Raw genomic sequence first — 19,534 nt, 5'->3', positions numbered from 1 at the left:
GTTACCGTTAATTTTGCTGCTGAATAACTTTCCCAAATTGAATATTGGGGACATCCAGCACACAAATCAGTGCACATCTCCATCACAAGACTCACCTTTACACCAGCTGGTAGCATCTGTTTTAAGGGGGCTCTCTCTTCCCACTAAACAGCAGTCACTGGAATGGAGTAGCCATGAGTCCAATTCAGGGAAAGTGAGAACAGCTCCCCCTGTTACAGAGAGGCAAGTTTGTTTAAAACAACTCCACTTTGAAAAAGTTTGTGACCAATAAATTGTATTGAATGTAATCATGTTAAGGACGAACAGATTTCTTCTTCCTCCAACAGCAAACCTGATAAATGTCAACTCAGTCAGGAGAATCAACTTGGATTCCTTTCATCCATGTATCTCACCGCTGGCACTAACAGGAAAGCTGGGCAAGGCCAAGTGATGCCAGCGCAGCCCCACTGCTGGCTGGGATTTACAGTAATCAAGGAGGCACAGGATCCAGCTTCTGCTTCCCAGCTCTCGTGTTTCTGAAGTGCTCACAGAGCAGGAAAGCCGTAAGAACTTATTTTTGTCACTAAAGTCAGCAGATGTGACTTGGAGAGCACACAGAGCCCAGATCTGCTGAGTAGGAAATGCCATTTTTACACTCTCACTCTTCAGAGTAGAACCAGGCTTCTGCTGACTGGCCCAAGGTCACTGGAATCCGTTGCAGTTGCTCTGGGAATACAGCCCGGGAGGACCAATGCTCACATCCATAACGGAATCACTGTACAGCCCCGGCTCTTCTTCATATCCTTCGACAAAATCGATGCAGTTAATGCCAAGGTACACCACATATTACAGTTTTCCCAGAGATAAAGTGCTGAGGAAGCCATCCACGTGCATATTGGAGTCTCAGCTAAAACATGAACCATCTGTCAAGTCTCTTGGATATTTTTTCCCCCCCGTCCTACACACTCCACTACAAAGTTAGGCTGACAATAAAATAAAGCACTGGACCCACCACCCCAAAGCAGGCTGACCCTAAGCCCTCCTCTGACATTAAATCCTCAACTTCACAGAATCACAGAAACAGAGAATCATATAGGTTGGAACAGATCTCCAGGATCATTGAGTCCAACCTCCATGATCTGAAATATAACACCCAGAGGGTATTATAATTATATTGTTCACATAATACCCAGAGGGACCTTAGAAACTTCAGATTTCTTTTGCTTTTCAAAACTTGAGGTTAAATTAAACCACTGAATCCACAGGTTTTAGTACTGCCACTCCATCCCTCACAGTACAGCCCATTCTAAAATAGCACAGGGACTTTTGGGGTCTTTCCCATGGATAACACATGGAATTGGGATTCTTGGGTGGGAGGAGCACTGTGTTTTAGAGTGAAACAGCAGTGCTCCAGACACCACCAGTGTTTTCATTACTCCCCTTGAGGATGTTTAAGAGCAGAGAAATACACATTTTTGTTTTGGAAACATTCAAATCAATTAAGCCAAAATCCTACAGCTGGACCCAGATCCAGAAATTAGCAGAACCCCAAGCAGTGGGTTTTCCTTCTCAGTGTCCTTTCAGAGAGCTGATAAGTGGATCCCTTGAATCCATGTGCTAGGAAAAGGTGAGGAAGCTCTCTGCGGTCTCCAGAAGGTCTAAAGCTGGCCCTAAGTATGCAGTTCCTTGGTTTTGTGAGGAAGGGATGGGTACGTGCCCCCGTTAGCCTGCGCACAGAGATTAGGGAGGCTTAGAAGTGAGTACACAGATTAAGCCAGCCAATGCAGGGACACAGAAGACTGTTTATTTTCTGACCAATTAAAAATAATAATGCTTTGCTGTTGAAATATGCCTGGGTCCAGCTGAAATCCGAGTCTCTGCAGGGGTCCAGGCAGGCATTTTGGCTTTCAAGGGAGCAGAGTATTAGCTGGGCGTGCTGCTCCGTGCCGTAGCCACGCAGTGTTTGTGCTGCAGGACACATTCCTTTATGTTTGCAACGTTTGCAAGTGCTCCGCGGGGATTAATTCAGCTGAGAGCTGCCTGTTTCGGGGCGAGTACAGAAAAGTGATTTTCTTTGTGAAAAACGTTCCCTTTTAACCCTCCGGGCGGGTTCTGCCGCTGCCACCTCGAGGCAGCGGCGCGGAGGAGGGAGCAGCGCTGCGCTGTGACAATGACGTGTCTGCAGGACATCCGAAAGGGTCTTTCTTCTGCCAGCGGCTTGAATACCAACAGGATCTTGAAAAAGAAAAAGGGGAGAGAAAAAGGACTGCATTAGGCAAAAAAGAACTGTCCTATAAATTTTATTTTGTTGGAGCGATTCCAGTGGAGGCCACCGAGATGATCAGAGGGATGGAGCAGCACTGCTATGAGGAAAGGCTGAGAGAATTGGGATTGCTCAGCTGGAAAAGAAAAGAGAAGGCTTGGGGGTGACCTAATTGTGGCCTTCCACTGCTTTAACATAGCTGAGAGAAAGTTGGAGAGGGACTTTTTATAAGGGCATGGAGTGACAGGACAACGGGGAATAGCTTCAAACTGAAAGAGAGTGGGTTTAGATTACTTACTAGGAAGAAATTCCTGGCTGTGAGGGTGGTGAGGCACTGGCACAGAGAAGCTGTGGCTGCCCCATCCCTGGCAGTGTTCCAGGCCAGGTTGGATGGGGCTTGGAGCAACCTGGGATAGTGGAAGGTGTCCCTGCCCATGGCAGGGGGTGGAACTAAATGAGTTTCAAGCTCCCTTCCAACCCAAACCAGTCTACGATTCTATGATATAAGAGTTTTCACTGATTTCAATGGGCTGCTGTTAATATCTTGTATTTTTATGTCCTCATGTGACCTCTTCCTTGCCTGTCAGAGGTAGCACCGCTCTCAAGAGTTGCATGAACTGGCTGCACTCAGGGAATAATTTCTTACTGTGTTACGGAAATCCTGCTTTTCACTCTGCTGGACATTCTGCTTACAAGCTGGCTTAATTGTCCCACCATCTCCTTAGACTGTGAATAATTATCTCCATTTATATTGTTATCCTGAATGTATTTATAGCCTGATTCTTTCGGGTTAGCATCACCATCTGTTTCTCCAACAGTCACATATTTGGGGGAGAGCGAGTGCTCTTCACATTATGCAAGCAGCTTCCTTGATTAAACCAGCCCGGCGTGGATGGATTTTGTTATGAAACCCTGGCACATCTCTAACTCTCCGGCTCTTATTATCAATAACTCTGAAAAGACCATCCATTAAATTAAGCCACTTTTAAGCTGCAGCTTGCATTTCAGAACCCGTGTTAACTGTGATTGATTAACGTAATTTAAGAGGAGATTTCCAATGGACTATAACGACGGTGATGTGATTAGCAGGAAACTGATCATTCCTAACTCAGGGATAGTACATTCAGGAGGAAGCCATGGGCTGTGGATTTCAAGTAGGGCTCCTGATTTTTGCAAGACATATCTAAGCAGTCATTTTACATAAAACATTATATTAAAAACATAAGCATAGTGCTGTAAATAGGTAATTGCAGCACGGTAAGATATCATAAATGGGTGAGATCTGGGGATGAAAACAGATCATGCAAACATCATGCTTAGACTTTAATCATATACTATCTAAATTACTCCGATTTTTAGACCTGAAGTATTTCAAGAGCAACAACATTAAGTATAGTACATTATGTATAAGACCCCTATCATGGAGATACTCAGGAGGATTTTACAGAATTTGAGAGAATGAATATTCACCCTCCAGTGAGAGCACATTCTCACCAGGCACAGTGACTGCATAGCTTCCCTGGGCTGTCCTTGAACAGCCAGGGCAAACAGCACTCCAGGAAGCAACTTATCACAGAGTCATGGAATACCAGGTTGTAAAGGATCTCAAGAATTATCTGACCCAACTTTTCTTGGCAAAATCACAGTTGAAACAAGATGGTCCAGCGCCCTGTGCAGCTGAATTTTAAAGTGTCCAATGTTGAGGGATGCACCACTTCCCTGGAGAGATTATTCCAATGTCTGATTGTTCTCATTGTGAAAAATGTACCTTGTGTCTAATCAGAATCTCTCCAGCAGCACTTTGGAAATTCTGGGATTGTTTCCCTGAGAGAAAAACCAAACACAGAAAAGTTTCTTGAATATAATTCCTGTCTCAGTCAGGTGTAATTACCACTGAGTGCATATTCTTGGTGCACTGGGGAATTGCTCAAACATGGCAGAGTTAAGGTTCTGTTGTGGAAATGACATTTGAACATATTTTCATGCCTCGTTGTTTGCATATCCTTTAAAGTTCAGCTGCATTTCCATGTTCTGGAAGGCCATAAAATACTAACCATAAAAAATAACTTAAAAGGCCATAAAAACATAAAACCACACAAAATCATAAGGCAAGTTGAACTCGGTGTCACAATGTTTAATTGCTGCAGGGTTTTGTTTGTTTATTTTGTCATGTGTCAGCACTCTCCACTGCTGCCTTGGCAATGAACCCTCCTCCTCCTCCAGAATTCACTGGGTGTGTGCTGGTCCCATCACTGTTTCTGTATCTCACATCACCACTACAGCCTTGTCCTTGCTCCTCAGTTTTCCTCTCCTAGGAGAGGCTGGGAAGCTGGTGATGGGCTGTTTGAAGAGTGCCTGGGCTCGTACTGAGCTGTGGGATGGTGCTTGAAGGAGAGATAGCAGGGCTTTATGAGGGATGTAAAGGGCTTTGAGAGGAGTCTCCCCCGAGTTTGTCACTGTAGAGTCCCCCTTCTTCGCACCCTTCCTGCATTCCCTCTGCACTGCCTGGATTCCTTGTATGTCCTCCAAGAACCCTTCCAGGATGCCCCATCTGCTTCAGCTCCCCCAGTCTGCGCTCCTGCTCCACACACACCTGGACCTTCTCTTCTCAACGCTATCTCTTGACCCCACTTTGTCACCTTGGTGACTTTAGGGTGACCAGAAGGGGGGAACACGGCGAGGCTGTGACAGGAGCAACAGGGAAAGCGTTTGTGCAGAGCTGCTAGCCCATGGGCTAGAGCGGGGGTTGGCCCAGGCGACACAGCAGATGGTGGCAGCGACAGCTTTCAGCGTCTCACATCACTCCCACTCATCATCCGACTCCCACACACCTCCACCTTCAGGGACTGCAAATAGAAAGTGTGGACGTGGGACAAGCAGCACTGCTGGCAGAGTGGAAAGCACAGCAAAAAGAACAGCATCCACAAACTGCTGTAGGAGCCACAGGTCAGGGGGCTTGGGTTCAGTGACAACAGAGCACAGCGGTGTCACCACAGCCTTCCCTGGAATCCTCTGCCTTCATTAGCACCCTTTTCCTCCCCTGCATAAACCCTCTGGCTCTCAGCCTGGCCTGTCTGGCAATGAGCAAATGTCTAGACCCAACTCCCCAGCTAATTGCTTTTTCAATGCTTATTTTACTTCCTTGGTCTTGTGCACTTTGCTGAAATAAATACCCAAGACACAACTTTCGGGGGTGTGAGCAGGGCCACAGTTACACTCCGGGATATAACAACTGCCTGAAGAGCAGCTGGTTTTACAGGTGTGGTTACTGTGGGGAAGATTGGCAGAGGAAAGAAGATGGTTGTTGGGAGTGGGGCAAGTGCTACCTTAGGAAACTCTTCCTCAAGTGATCCCAAATTTTCATTACACTGACCAAAATCTGTTAGAAATTCCCCTTTCCCAGCCAGGGGATCCAGTGACAGGAAGACACATACCACAAACAATATTCATCAGAACACCTTTTATTGATTAGGTTCTTAGTATTAAACGCAGCTGATCTTCTGCCTCTCTGATCACCCATCTCAGGCGACCCAGTCTTGAAAGCATGGATTCCTAGCAGGTCCTGAGCTGAAAGGGATCCACGAGGACCACTGTGTCCAACCCCTGGCCCTGCACAGGTTGTTACCACCATGGGGTTTATCATTTCTATCCTCATTGTACTGCGAGCTCCGCTCTTCACTCCCAACCACCACGCTCCTGGAGTAGCGAAGTGATGTGGCCTTTTTAGTCCCTGGAATGTTTTATTTCTGTTCGAGAGGGAGGATGCTGTGCCCGGAGGGTACCTGTGCACCTAACCTCATAGAAATGGCTTTTTGCTTTAAATGTGGCTGTTTCTGTGGCAGCCGTGGTGTGGCAGCAGGACCAGGGCAGTGCCTGTCCCCCTGTGCCAGCACTGCTGAGGCACCTCCAGCCCTGGGGGCAGTTCTGGGCCCCTCAAGACAGGAAAGGCATTGAGGGGCTGGAACGTATCCAGAGAAGGGAACGGAGCGGGGAAGGGGCTGGAGCCCCAGGAGCGGCTGAGGGAGCTGGGAAAGGGTCTCAGCCTGGAGCAAAGGAGGCTCAGGGGGAACTTTCCCACTCTCCACAACTCCTTGACAAGAGGGTGAAGCCAGGTGGGGGTCAGGCTCTGCTGCCAGGGAACAAAGGACAGGACAAGTGGAAACAGCCTCAAGTTGTCCCATGGGCAGTTTAGGTTGACTGTTGGGAATTTTTTTTTCACAGAAAGCGCTGTCCAGCCGCGGCACAGGCTGTCCAGGGAATTGGTGGAGTAACCATCCCTGGACGAATTTAGAAGCCGTGTGGATGTGGCACTTGGGGACAAGGTTTAGTGGTGGAATAGGTGGACTCGATGATCTTGGTGGGCTTCCTCAGCCTAAGCGATCCCGATTTTTACGACTTTGGTCGAGCGGGAGCACCCCCAGCGCGGCGCCTCCTCCCACCCTCACGCAGGCCACGCCCACACCCCGGGCCCCGCCCACCTCCTCGGGCCCCGCTCACCCCTCAGGCCCCTCCGTGGCCTCGCCGCCCGCCTCCCCGCGGCTGCCCTGCCCGCTGCCGGAGCGGAGCTGAGGGGAGGGCGCGCCGCAGCGCGCTCACCGCCGGTGCCGCGGTACTCCCGGCCGCCTCGGAGCCCCGCACAATGAGGCGGGAGCGGCGGCGCGGGCCCGAGGGAGGCGGCGGGGCGGCGGCGAGGCGGACAGGCGCCGCGGGCAGCCCGGCGCGCCGGAGAGCAGGAAGGCCCCGTATAGCGGCGGCTGAGGGAGGTGGAACGGGAGGGAAAGGGAGAGAAGGGGGGGGAGGAAGGGAGAGCGGGCCGCGATGCCGCTGTACGAGGGGCTCGGCAGCGGCGGGGAGAAAACCGCCGTGGTGATCGACCTGGGACAGGCCTTTACCAAGTGAGTGCTCCGCCCTGCTGTCGGGATTTGGTGCTGTGCAGTCTGGAGAAGGGAAGGGTCCGGGGAGGCGTTAGAGCCCGTTCCAGTGCCTAAAGGGGCTCCCAGAGAGCTGGAGAGGGACTGGGGGCAAGGACCTGGAGTGACAAGACAAGGGGGAATGGCTTCACACTGCCAGAGGGCAGGGATAGATGGAATATTGGGAAGAAATTGCTCCCTGTGAGGGAGCTGAGGCCCTGGCACAGGGTGCCCGGAGAAGCTGTGGCTGCCCCATCCCTGGCAGTGCTCCAGGCCAGGCTGTACAGGGCTTGGAGCAGCCTGGTCTGGTGAAACGTGTGGAATGGTTAAGGTTCCTTCCAACCCAAGCCGTTCTGTGATTCCAAGAATGATTTTGTGGGTTTTTCCCCCTCACTCTCTTCCTGTGTTGGTCTGTGTGGCGCAGAGCTGGTAATAAGCATCTTCGGTTTTTAGTCTTGTGTTTTAGATTAAAACAAGGTTTAGCTCGACTGCTGAAACAGGAATGCTCACTATTTACTTAGTATTTCATCTCGTGGGCCAAAAGCTTTGTTACCTGGGAATGGGAGGACTTAACAGAGCTTTCAGGGATGGGGACAGTCGATTCCATGAGTGGCTTTTTGTGGATTCACAGTCATGTGGCCAATTGAAAGCTTTTCCCAAGTTTGAGGTGCTTGTGAGCTTTTATTCCCTGGGCATTATTCATCCAGTGAAATGCTCTCATGGAAACGCTTTTCCCCTGAGTAGTGTGTTTGTAGGGTCTGTTTCCAGCCTTCTCTCTTGTAGAAGAAATAGCAGTTGAATTATATGAGAGCTGTCTGTCCTTCTCCAAATAAGGCTGAAATTAGCTGACAGTTCAAGGAAAACTGCCTGTACACACTGGGATTACACAAGTATTTGTTTGAGACAAAAGAAGAAAATTAAGTTCTGAATTACAGCTATTTTAATTTTTTTTTCTGATATGATCCAACATGATAACTGTTGCCAAATACCAAAGTGAAATATTAATTGACTTTTTTGCATTAAAAGTGCTCCAAGTCCAGGAGCTTTATGGTTTTCTACTGTTGTTTTCTTCTGAGGTTTGTAGTTACTGGGGGTGACAGGGGTGAAACAAATGTTGGGCACTGAGACTATTAAAATAAACCTTGAATTTATTTTGGCTTAATTGCTTTCTTCACTCCATGGTTCTTGTGTGTGTTTGGAATACCAGGTGGGTTTCTGAAAAGTTTGGTTTGGGGTTGCTGCTGTTTTTATCCTATTGTTGAGGGAGTCAATAAAAAAAGGTACACAATCTTTATCTTTTAGTCCATCTTTAAATTTATCTCTCAGTGGCTGGATAGAAAAGCTGTGTGCAAAGCTCCTCTTTGCAGTCACAGAACATCCCTAATACATTACTCTGTGATGGTTCCTGGGCCCAGGGTGTCAAATGGGGACTTCAAATAATCAGGTTTTCAACATTTTCTTTTAGGTGTGGGTTTGCAGGAGAAACAGGACCAAGATGCATCATCCCCAGTGAAATCAAGAAACCTGATGTCTCAAAGGTGACCTTTATGGAACCTTACCTTTATGGTGTTTGGTGTGTTATGGTGTAGAAAGAATTTGCAGATGCTCTTTCTGTCCATCACAAGAATAAAATATTCTGAAATGTTATGCTTTTCATTATTTTAACTGCTGCTATTAGAAGATTGTGATTAGATAGAGGTAAGTGTGATGCCAGTGCTGGTGTTAATTGCTGCTCAGTCCCCATGGAACTTGTGTTTTGGGGCATTTATTGAGAAATTGCTTTGCCTAGTTATGCTTCTTTTCTTTCTTTTAGTAGAGGATGGCAGATTTGGAAAACAAATGCTAAGTTGCCTGTATGAAAAATTAGCATTAATTAACTCTGGAATTTAGTTATAGGGTGAGTTTGAGATGTTTTAAGGACAAGAACAAATCAGGCAAGAGTGAGTGTTTATATATAGTGTCAGATTAAATATATATTATGTATATCTCTTATATATTTCTTTATGTATCATGTGTGAATATATATATATGTGTGTGTATATATATATATATATATATATGCACACAACCACTGCCCAGCATTTGAGCTGACTCTGGGTATTTTCCCTTCCCAGCCTATCAAGGTGGTGCAGTATAACATCAACACAGAAGAGCTGTATTCCTATCTGAAGGAATTTATCCACATGCTGTATTTCAGGTAAGAGACACCTGTCAGTGACCCAGGCCTTCTGCAGCTCTTCCCTGAGCACATCCAGGGGTGTGAGCAGGGGGAGGGACACGGTCTACTTAGATAAGAAAACAGAGATAAGACTTTGCAAGGGGCTGCCTGGCTGTGTTGGTGCAGGAGGAATTCAGTGGTGCTGAGATCCAGGTTATCTTACAGAGTTCCTGTCCTGCAGCATCAGTTGCTCTGTAGAAGCAGGAAATGTTTGATAAAGTACCTTTCAGCTGAGGCTTTTATAAAGGGCCTGAAAAGGGGAAGGCATTACCTAAGGAGTTGCATTGATTTTGGTAGGGCTGAAGCTCCTATCAGTGCAGGATTCTCTCCACAGTGTTTTGGAAGGAGGAACCTTTGCCTGTGGAATATTTTTACCTCAGCAATACATCTCTTTATTGTGTTTTTAGTGCCCTTAGTGAGTAATGAAATTGGACTTAGTCTTTTCTCTTTGCTTCAAATCCATGTTTTTACAAGTAAAAGCCATCATAGGGAAAGCAGGATTTAATTTCTGTGCCTCACATCTGTGGGTTGGGTTGTTTTCTTCTCCTGTCCTGGACCATCACTTTGCAATTGAAATCAGGACAATTCCATCCTCTTCCGCTGAAATCAGAGCATCTGTGTCATCAGTCTTTGCCTTTTGTGACACTGTATGACACAGCACAAGCCACTGATGACTTATTTTTGCATTTCTTGTTGATTTAGAAATGTATAACAGATTTTGAGAGCTACAGGCTCTGTAACTTGTTTTCCCTGCCTCAGTTCCCTGACTTTCTTTTAGGAAAGCATTGGGGTTTTTCCATTTGTGAAAAAGACTTTGGGGTCTGCTGTAGAAAATGCTGTCTAAATGCAAACTTTCAGGATTTTTGAGGAAAATGGAATATGACTGTGAGGTAGGTCCTGTAATAGGTGCTAAAACTTCCCAGTTTTATTTTACAAATCTTGTCTTTTTTTAGGCATCTGCTGGTGAATCCCAGGGACCGGCGTGTTGTGATCATAGAGTCGGTCCTGTGCCCTTCACACTTCAGGGACACACTCACCAGGGTCCTCTTCAAGCATTTTGAGGTAAGTGACAGAAATGTGTAACTTTGCTCCACATGTACAGCCCTTGCCAGGAGGATTTGTACTTACAGTCACTACCAGATATGGACAGAAAAAATGAAAATAATGACAAGAGTGAGAGAGGCATAAAGAAGAAGAAAAATCTGATGATGGTGTGAGGAAATAGGGCGTGGAAGTTGGCTTAAAGACCATTTCTGTTCCATTCTGACTCTTCATTAGGCCGCAAAGCAGCAGCAATTAACAAGGCTCTGCAAGGTTTCCCTGGCTTGTAGATAATAAAGCTCACACTGTACTGTCCCAGACAGATCCAATAATCCCCATTGAGCACTGCCTGGAGCCAGGATTTATATTTAAACACTTGTTACTGCTTTGTCAGCAGGTCTCATGATTTCTGCCAGTCGATATCTCTGCCTAGCACGTCTGTGCTCATTTAGAGAAGAACTTACCTGAAATCAGGTATCTTCTCTGCTTAATCAGTCTTTTTGAAGAAAAGTTTTGAGGAAAAAAGAAAACCTGTGGCTGCCCCATCCCTGGCAGTGTTCCAGGCCAGGTTGGATGGGGCTTGGAGCAACCTGGGCTAGTGGAAGGTGTCCGTGCCCATGGCAGGGGGTGGAACGAGATGATCCTTAAGGTTGCATCCAACCCAACCAGTCAAGGATTCTGTGAAAAGTCTGGACCTAATTCTTGCTCAGTTGTAGCAGAAAATGTTTTGGAAGGTGACTCCATGCTCCTTCAATTCAGACAGAACAAAGGTTAAGGTTTTTCTATAAAAAGCAGTGAAACCAGTTTGTCTGCAGTACTTCTTCACTGTCCTTCCACAACACAGTTTACCAACTAATCTCAAGCTTCTGCATAATTCTTTCTTACTATTGATAAAATTTTCTGATAACTTCAAATTGCTGAAAGATTTGAGTGGGTTTTTTGTGGGTTTTTTTTTCATAATCCCTTTACAGCAATAGAATGTCTCAGTTAAAGCACACCCCATGCAACATGGTATGTTGGAAATGGCTCATGACTTCAGAGTCATATTTTGATGGAGAGACTTTGTAACTTGTTAAGAAGCCAGTTAATACTGATGGAAGATTAATTCTCTCTGGTTTCTATTTGCTGTAGAGAATAAAAGTGGTTTATTAATACAGGATCAATGTTTTACCTTCTGACTCTGGGTTAAGGGTCAGTACATTTCCTGTAAGTGCAGGATTTATTGAAATTTCTCACTTAATTCACTCTTCAAGGTATTCTCTTAAAGGAATTGTTGCTTTCTAGGAAACTTGATTTATGGAATTTTGGGAGAAGGAAGCAATTCTCATGTAATTTTCACTTGAGTTTCCACATTATTTTGGTGAGAGTGTTTCAAACAGCCTCTTCTGTGCATTTGGGCGTAGCAGTGTTTGTCGTAAGGCACGCTGTAATGGATTTTCTAGCACTTTTATTCACATCTTCAAGTTTTTACAACTTTTCAAGTAGCTGTACTTCAGCTTCCTTCATTTCTTTTCAATAACAATAAGAAACTTGACCTGAGTTTTATAGCCTTGCTTTTCTTACAAGCCCATTCCAACATTCATCATTACTGAAGTAACTGATGTGCACCACAAGGAAGGTGAACACAGAATTTGGAATCCTGTTGTATTTTGTTCAGTACTGGAATAACTTAAGATACACTTGTTTGGGTTTTGCTCTTAAAACATCATTCAGGGAAGGCATCAGTGCTTTGTTTGTTTCTGTCCACTTTCCTTTTGGTTTTCCTGTAGGTACCTTCTGTTTTGTTTGCTCCAAGTCACCTGATGTCTCTCCTGACACTTGGGATCAACTCTGCCATGGTGCTGGACTGTGGATATGCAGAAAGCTTGGTGCTGCCTGTATCCTTTCATTTTCAGCAATGGGGCTGTCATGAAACATGAGACTTTTATTGACTAGAAATTAACTGTGGAGAAAAGCAGTTAGAAGGTGGCTGATGCAAGGGATTGTAGAAGGGAAAAGGCATTTAGTTCCAGCAGACTGAAAAAACTCATAATGAAAAAGAGGAAAATTTCCTGATCTTCCTGTAGATCTATGAGGGAATTCCAATCCTGAGCTGCTGGGGTTCCCTTCCCCTGGGAGGAAAGGCCATCCACAAGTAAGTTCATAGTTATCCATTCCAGGTTGCAAATTACTTGTTTGTGAAAGTTCCTCTTTGACCATGAGAAAAAATTCCTGTTTTAAATCCTAGCTTGCTGTAATATCATCCAATTTTTAGATTTACCACTGGTTGACTGTTGCTAATGTGGTAAAAACTGTGGAAATCACATCTTCTTGAGTTTATATTTAGAAGGATGTAAAAGAAAGGAATTAATCTTGTCCCTGGAGTCCAGTCCAGAGACCCAGGCTGAGTTCATGGCTGTCTTTACCCACCCTCCTGTGCACTGTTTTAGGGAGCTGGAGTATCAACTGCTGGAGCAGTGCACAGTGGATACAGGATTGGCCAAAGGACAAAGCCTTCCCTCCGTGATGGGTAAGGTCTGTGGGATGGGCACCTGTGCTGGGAACTTGCACTGAGGAAAGGGTGTTAATCCTGACAGTGGATAAAATGGGTTTAGGATTCACTGCATCTCATGGGGCCTACCTGCATGAATTCTTTCTTGGCCTTTAACAGCTATATTATTTTTATGATAAGCCTCTTCTTGCAACAGTTTTGAATAAAGGCTGAGATAAAAGTTCTGTAGTAATTTCTCAGTCTGTTTTGAGCAAAGACACACTTTATATTTCTGTTCATAGTATCTTTTCTGCTTTGGAAATCTTTAAAAGCTGCAGTCAGAGCAAAAGTTGAATATACTAAATGTAATTCAAACTTAAAACAAAAGTTTTTTTAAGTAGGAAGAGAATTTAAGAATGAAACTAAGTTATTTTTTTCTTTCAGGCTCAGTCCCAGAAGACATAGTAGAGGATATAAAAGGTAAATTTTTTTGCTTTGTGAAACTCTAGTGTATTAAATTGTGCAGTAGGGTGTGATAATAACAAGTGTGCAATATTTTACAAGTAGGAATTCATTTTTCTTCTCTGTTTGTTGTATTTCTTACCTCTTGGATGAACTTGTGTTCTTCCTCTTTGAAAGCAAAACCAAAACCAGGTGTTGAGTTTCTCTTTCGCTTTAACCTCTGTGTTGTTGAGTGGTAATTTGTAGATACATTTGGTAGGTGGGCACAGAAGGGATTGTTCTGTTCTGTAGTTTTGTTTATAGATTAACTAGAAAGGCTCTGTTTGCTTTAAAGTCAATTAAAAAAAAAAAAAGTATGTATAAAAGACATTTTGGTGTGTTAATCAGGCAGGCAAGTGGAGACAAGAACTACATTTACACCAGAAAAAATAGAGTCTTTCTTTGGGCAGAACTTGGATGAATTCTTGTGTAATTGTTTCATGTGCAACAGGTAGAAAAACATGCTTTCCTAGAAAACAGTAACTAGTATGTATCCCTTGGGTCAAATTAGGAAGGAATCCATCAGTCAAATGCGAAATAAATGCAGCTGGTGCTTTGTCAGATGGAATTTGCTTTTCTAATTCCTGGACTTGCACACATTTTCTGACCAGGTGTGGTTTTTTTATGCAGTCTTTTGGAACCAGAGAGAACAGGCTAGGGATGAAATTATTGTTGTCTGTGTGTTGAAGCGTTGTTTCTCTGTGACAGCAGTTTATAGGGAAGATGCTCACCTGTGCCAAATACAAATAAATAAGTGCATAATAACAGTAGCAGCTGGGGTACAAACAAGGTTGTGCTCTGTCAGCATTGTCTGGAAGCAGAAAAACCCTTTGGAGTTCTTAGGGTGTTGAAGAGTTGCTCTAAGGAAAATATTGCATGGTTGGAGCTTGTTTAGAAAATGAGCAATGCCTCATTTGAAGCCGTGTGCAAGACCTGCAGCGAAGCCAGGATACAACCCCTGGCACCTTGAAGCACCATTAGAAACATCCCTCTGGCTTAAAATGTTGTGTGGTTTGTCTGGGAAAGGACAGGCAGGATTTCCAACCTAATTTTGTGTCAGCGTCATTTAACTCATGGTCTAGACAGCACCTGAACTCTGCTGGAGTGTAGAGACTGCTTGTCTTTGCATTTATTTGATAATGTCTTGGACCAGCAAGGGCCTGAAGTGTCTGTTCTTTTCTAAATTAAGAGAAATGACTGTTTTTACTGGTGATGAAAGGATCCAGCAAAGCCTCACTTGTGCCCCTCTCCTCCCCTCTGCACAGTCCGCACTTGCTTTGTGAGTGATCTCCAACGGGGACTGAAAATCCAGGCAGCCAAATTCAACATTGATGGCAGTGCTGAGGTGAGTGGAGGATGAAGCTCTTCCTGCTCTTCCTTTGAGGTGGCTGCAGCCTTTTTGGGCTCTAAAATAATAATACAAGTCTGGTTTTATTTCCAGCGTCCCTCACCGCCTCCAGACGTGGACTATCCTTTGGATGGAGAAAAGATTCTCCATGTAGTTGGCCCCATCAGGTGAGAAATGTCATAGCAGAGTATTTATCACTACAAGGATATATTTCAACTCTTAAAAGCACATAAATTGTCATAAAATTGGATTTTAATGAAACAGTTGCATATGTTTTTATTGCCTCTAAAGTGAAAGCTGTGTGCTGGCCACAGTGCAAGCCCATCATGGGGGTGGGGGTGGCTTCTCCAGAGCCCCAAGAGGAAGATGAGAGCAAAGAGATTAGAGGGATGGGGGAAGAGAAGTGAGTGTCAATGCCTGATAATGAGACAGGTTTAGTGATGTGAACAGGGCATTTTAACCTGGAGAAAAGGTGGCTCAGGGGGGACCTTCTCACTCCCTGCAACTCCCTGACAGGAGCGTGGAGCCAGGTGGGGGTCAGGCTCTGCTCCCAGGAAGGGAGGGACAGGACAAGAGGAAATGGCCTCAAGTTGTGCCAGGACTGGTTGAGATTGGGTATTAGGGAAAAATTCTTAACTGAAGGGGTTGTCAAGCACTGGAACAGGCTGCCCAGGGAAGTGGTGTAGTCACCATCCCTGGAAAGGTTCAAAACGTGTGGATGTGGCACTTGGGGATGTGGTTTAGTGGTGAACAAGGGGTGGTGCTGGGTTGAGGGCTGAATGTGACGTTTTTAAGGCCTTTTCCAAGGATTCCATGATTGTCCCCTCCCTGCTGGCACTGCTGGGTGCATGGGCTGTGTGACAGGAGTGACAAAGTGTTGGCAGCAGGAAAGCTGCAGTTATCTCCAGCTCTGCTGTGCCCGAGTTCAGCTCAGAGTGTGGTTTTGCTGCTCATTAACACTCACTTCCTGTCTGTTCCACAGAGACTCCGTGGTAGAAATCCTGTTTGAACAGGATAATGAAGAGACATCTGTTGCCACTTTGATCTTGGATTCACTTGTTCAGGTATCTTTATATTAGAAACAGTTTAGGGGATGCCTCCAGCCTTAAGAGAACCCGCAGTTATAAATGAGTCAAAACTTAGAGTCCTGCAAGCTGCTGGTTTACCTGTGCTAGAATAAAATTAATTTGGACATCTTTATTACAGGCAGTGTATTAAATTAATTGCAGGCATTTTTCTTGGCATATACAAATGCTTCTCTTTTTATTATATTTCGGAAAAAAGTGCATTAGGAAACCACTATAAATGGAAATTTTCATTATGTGGTGGTGTATTCACGTTAATTAAAGTTGGCTCCCTGTAGCTGCTGATGCCATTTAAGTACGTTTGCTGAGATGCAATTTGTTGGAGAGCCATGGACTTGGCTGATATGACAAACATTTCCATTAGAATTCTTTATGAAAACAAATTGTTTAAGAAGTTCTGTGCCTGGAGCCTTCACCTCTGCACCTCCAGGCATTTCCTGTGCATTTCTCTCATTATGTTGGTTATTTTCCAGCTAAATATGAGAAAACAGCAATTGGAGGGCATAGAAATGGACTGAATTTCTAAGAGGCCTCTGAATGTCTTCAAGCTCAGGCAGCTTGACTTACTTGGGGTTTTTTTTTGTGTCCCTGTTTGCATTAGTGCCCAATAGACACCAGGAAGCAGCTGGCAGAGAACCTGGTGGTGATCGGGGGCACCGCGATGCTCCCGGGGTTCCTGCACAGGCTCATGGCTGAGATCAGACACCTGGTGGAGAAACCCAAATACAAGGAGGCACTTGCCACTAAAACCTTCAGGATTCACACTCCCCCTGCCAAACCCAACTGCGTGGCCTGGCTGGGAGGTAAGAATGGGAGCAACTGGGAAGCAGAGGTGGGAAAAAAAACCTTCCAAGTGGGATTTGTAGTAAATAAAACCTTTTATTTTTAGGATTAGCAAACCAGAACTATTTCTGTGCACCAAATTTTGTGGTGCTTTTCTTTCCTGGACAGCTGCTGTGGGCTGAATGTTCTCACAGCCGGTGTGAATTTGTGGGGCACCTTTTTTGGGGGGAAAAATTGCCCTGAACACAAGGGGGCTTGATGGAAGAGTCTAAAATAAAAACTTCTAGGAAACTTTGTGGTAAGAGGTGGGTCAGCCAGGCCAAGTTTGCTGATAGCAGAGAGCAGATGATTCCTTGTTTTCAGATACTTTCAGGGATATAAATGGAAGCAGTTTGGGACTTAAATGGGATACTGAAAAGGAAAGCAGCGATATCCATTCATCCCTTTAAATTTTGGGGCAGATCTAAAAAATCCCAGTTGAGATTTGTTATGGGAAGAAGTAGAAAGAGAAATTCTACATTCAATTAATGCAATTTATTTTCCTTGCCAATAATGTAGGAGCCATTTTTGGAGCACTCCAGGACATCCTTGGGAGCCGCTCTGTGTCCAAGGAATATTACAGCCAGACAGGCCGCATTCCTGACTGGTGCTGCCTCAACAACCCCCCTCTGGAAATGATGTTTGATGTTGGAAAAGCACCCCCACCACTGATGAAAAGGGCTTTTTCCACAGAGAAATAAGCACCTAAATATCACACAAGGATTCTGCCCCGTTTCAGCTACATCCATGTGCATCGGGGTTTGTTTTTTGTTCATTAATTTGTGTGTAACACCATTAAATAAGAGTAACGTGGGTGTTGTCAGGGAATAGGCACTAACACTATTTAAAACCCTGTCCAGTTATAGTTTACAGACTTAACTCTGGCAACTCCTCTGCTCTTTTGTCTTGTTTTGGAGAAATTCTGTCCTCTCACGAGCTGTTCCCTACTGAGTTGTTCATTATTTATCTGTATAGTAAATGGCATTGCTGAGAGAATTTGGTTGAAGATATTTTCGTTTTAAATGTGCTGACAAGAATGAACAGCAGTCTACAGGGAAACATCTACGGGAATTTTTTTGTGTCAAATTCTGTTTTAAAATATTCCACCCTTGAAGCACATGTGAGGAAATGGTTTGGGGCTGTTTAGCAAAGGTAGAGGAACATTATTTCTCCTGTTTTAAGAGTTCTAGCAGAGAACTCTTCTGCCTGTACTTCTCTCATAGTGCTGAGCTAAAACCTCTCCTGATCTGTCTCCTCCAAGAAAGATTTCAGCAATGTAGGACCATAAATTATTATAAATTAATTATAAACAGGTGTGAGGTCAAACTTGACTCAGTGGCTACATGATGACTGCTGGTATCTGCTGGTTACTGAGGTTTAAGTCCTACCCTGAGGAGCAATTTTTGTCTCAAATTTGGAAAGATAAATATAAAATTTTTGGGGTGGTGAAGTATTTTATTGGCACAAACATGCTTTTTGTGACAGATTTCCTTGTGCTGCCTGCTGCCCACCTGCTGTGTGCCTGAAGCACGACTCTGCAAGTCAAACAGATATTTAAAGAAATCCTCTTGTGGTGAACCTGAGCACAGGGAATGTGCTACAGCACTTCAGCAGCTCCTGCGTGGTTTTGTCATTGTGTTTCCTATGTGCTTCACCTTAACAGATGGTGTTACAGTCCTGGGGTGAGCTTGGTGTTTTTGGGACCCATCTCCTGGTGCTGTTCCAGGCTGGATAAATGGACACAGTGTCATTGCCAGGTGCAGAGAGCCAGCCTCTAGGTGTACAGAACACACAGCCCAAGCTGTGCTGCTCATTTTCAGTCACAGTTTGGGTAATTTGGGGTGCAGGTTATATTTTACCTCAATAAGAACTGAGCCAGAGCCTACCAAGGTTTTCTCCTGAGAGAGGAATTTGCCGTCAGCACGAGTGCCATGGAGCTGGGAGGGATTGCTGGTGTCCTTTTCAGTGGGAAGGATTTTGGGAGATGAAACTCCTACAGAGCCTGTGGTGGTGGTGGTGCAATGATGTCATTTTCCTGAACTGCAGCAGACTGCAGCTGAGGAAATTCAGGATATTCTTAGCCCTTCCCTTTTGGGGGTGTTTCCGTGCTGTGGTGCACACGCACCCTGGGACCTTGCCTGGCGTGTTCTGCCACCTCATCTTCGTTCTGCCCACTCAGATCTCCTCCTGTGGGGTTTCTGCATCACTGAACAGCCTCAGCAGCTGCTGTTTAACAGGGCAGGGACAGAATTCCTAACTCCCATGTTACTGCTGGGTTGAAGTGCAGAGGCCCAGGACCTGCTAAGGCAGAAACAGGATTCTTACTTCATCGAAGGGGTGAGAAAGACTCTTCATGGCTTGCCCTGGAAAGCCCTCAGTGATCACACCCTAAATGTGTGATGGTGTAGAAAGGGTTGAGTTTTCCAGGCTAGCTGTTGCAGTTCTTCCCTCCCTGGCACTGCAGGGATCCAGGGATCCTCCCAGTAGACGCATTCACAGTGAGCCCACCTGGTTCATCAGGAAAGAGTGACAGACACAAACCCCTGCAGTAACTGGAGGGTTTTCCTCTGCAGTTCCTGATTCTGGACTGGGGGCCATTCCAGCAGCTTGGTGTTGGCCAGTTGTGAGCAGCTCCAGATGAGCGAGTCCTGCTGACGGGAGGAGGAGTTTGGAATATGCACGAGCCCCTCGTGGTTTGCCTGTGTCCGTGCTGATCAGCAGGAGCTGCTCCATGGAGGAAGCATCTTTATCTCATTCCCTCCTCTCCCTTTTCATGGAATCAGAGACTGTCTCAAGTCAGAAGGGACCCCTAAGGCTCATGAAGTTCAACTCCCTGCTCCTTGCAGGACTACCATAAACTGAACCATAATGGCTGAGAGCATCGTCCAGATGCTCCT

At 45.3% G+C, this 19,534-nt stretch overlaps 1 protein-coding gene across 1 annotated transcript; it reads left to right on the top strand.

Moving 5' to 3' along the window:
* The first annotated feature begins 6,995 nt into the window (after positions 1 to 6,995).
* Positions 6,996 to 17,633, top strand: ACTR10 (actin related protein 10). Its single transcript, XM_082283019.1, has 13 exons — positions 6,996 to 7,137; positions 8,618 to 8,690; positions 9,267 to 9,349; positions 10,324 to 10,432; positions 12,181 to 12,288; positions 12,478 to 12,545; positions 12,841 to 12,920; positions 13,326 to 13,361; positions 14,648 to 14,727; positions 14,824 to 14,897; positions 15,713 to 15,794; positions 16,417 to 16,618; positions 17,157 to 17,633. The coding sequence occupies exons 1-13, from the start codon at positions 7,061 to 7,063 to the stop codon at positions 17,336 to 17,338; spliced, it is 1,254 nt and encodes a 417-aa protein (XP_082139145.1). The 5' UTR covers positions 6,996 to 7,060; the 3' UTR covers positions 17,339 to 17,633.
* The last annotated feature ends 1,901 nt before the right edge of the window (positions 17,634 to 19,534 follow it).

Source organism: Coloeus monedula (assembly GCF_965178545.1).
Source record: "Coloeus monedula genome assembly, chromosome: 6".
In the NCBI taxonomy this organism is placed as follows: Eukaryota; Metazoa; Chordata; class Aves; order Passeriformes; family Corvidae; genus Coloeus; species Coloeus monedula.
This window is presented reverse-complemented; position numbering and strand designations above follow the sequence as displayed.

Excerpts from the sequence above, each read along its gene's own strand:
- ACTR10 (XM_082283019.1), top strand. The coding sequence starts at position 7,061 with ATGCCGCTGTACGAGGGGCTCGGCAGCGGCGGGGAGAAAACCGCCGTG. Across the intron at positions 14,728-14,823 it reads ACATTGATGGCAGTGCTGAG|CGTCCCTCACCGCCTCCAGA; the intron begins GTGAGTGGAGGA and ends TTTTATTTCCAG. Across the intron at positions 15,795-16,416 it reads TCTTGGATTCACTTGTTCAG|TGCCCAATAGACACCAGGAA; the intron begins GTATCTTTATAT and ends TGTTTGCATTAG.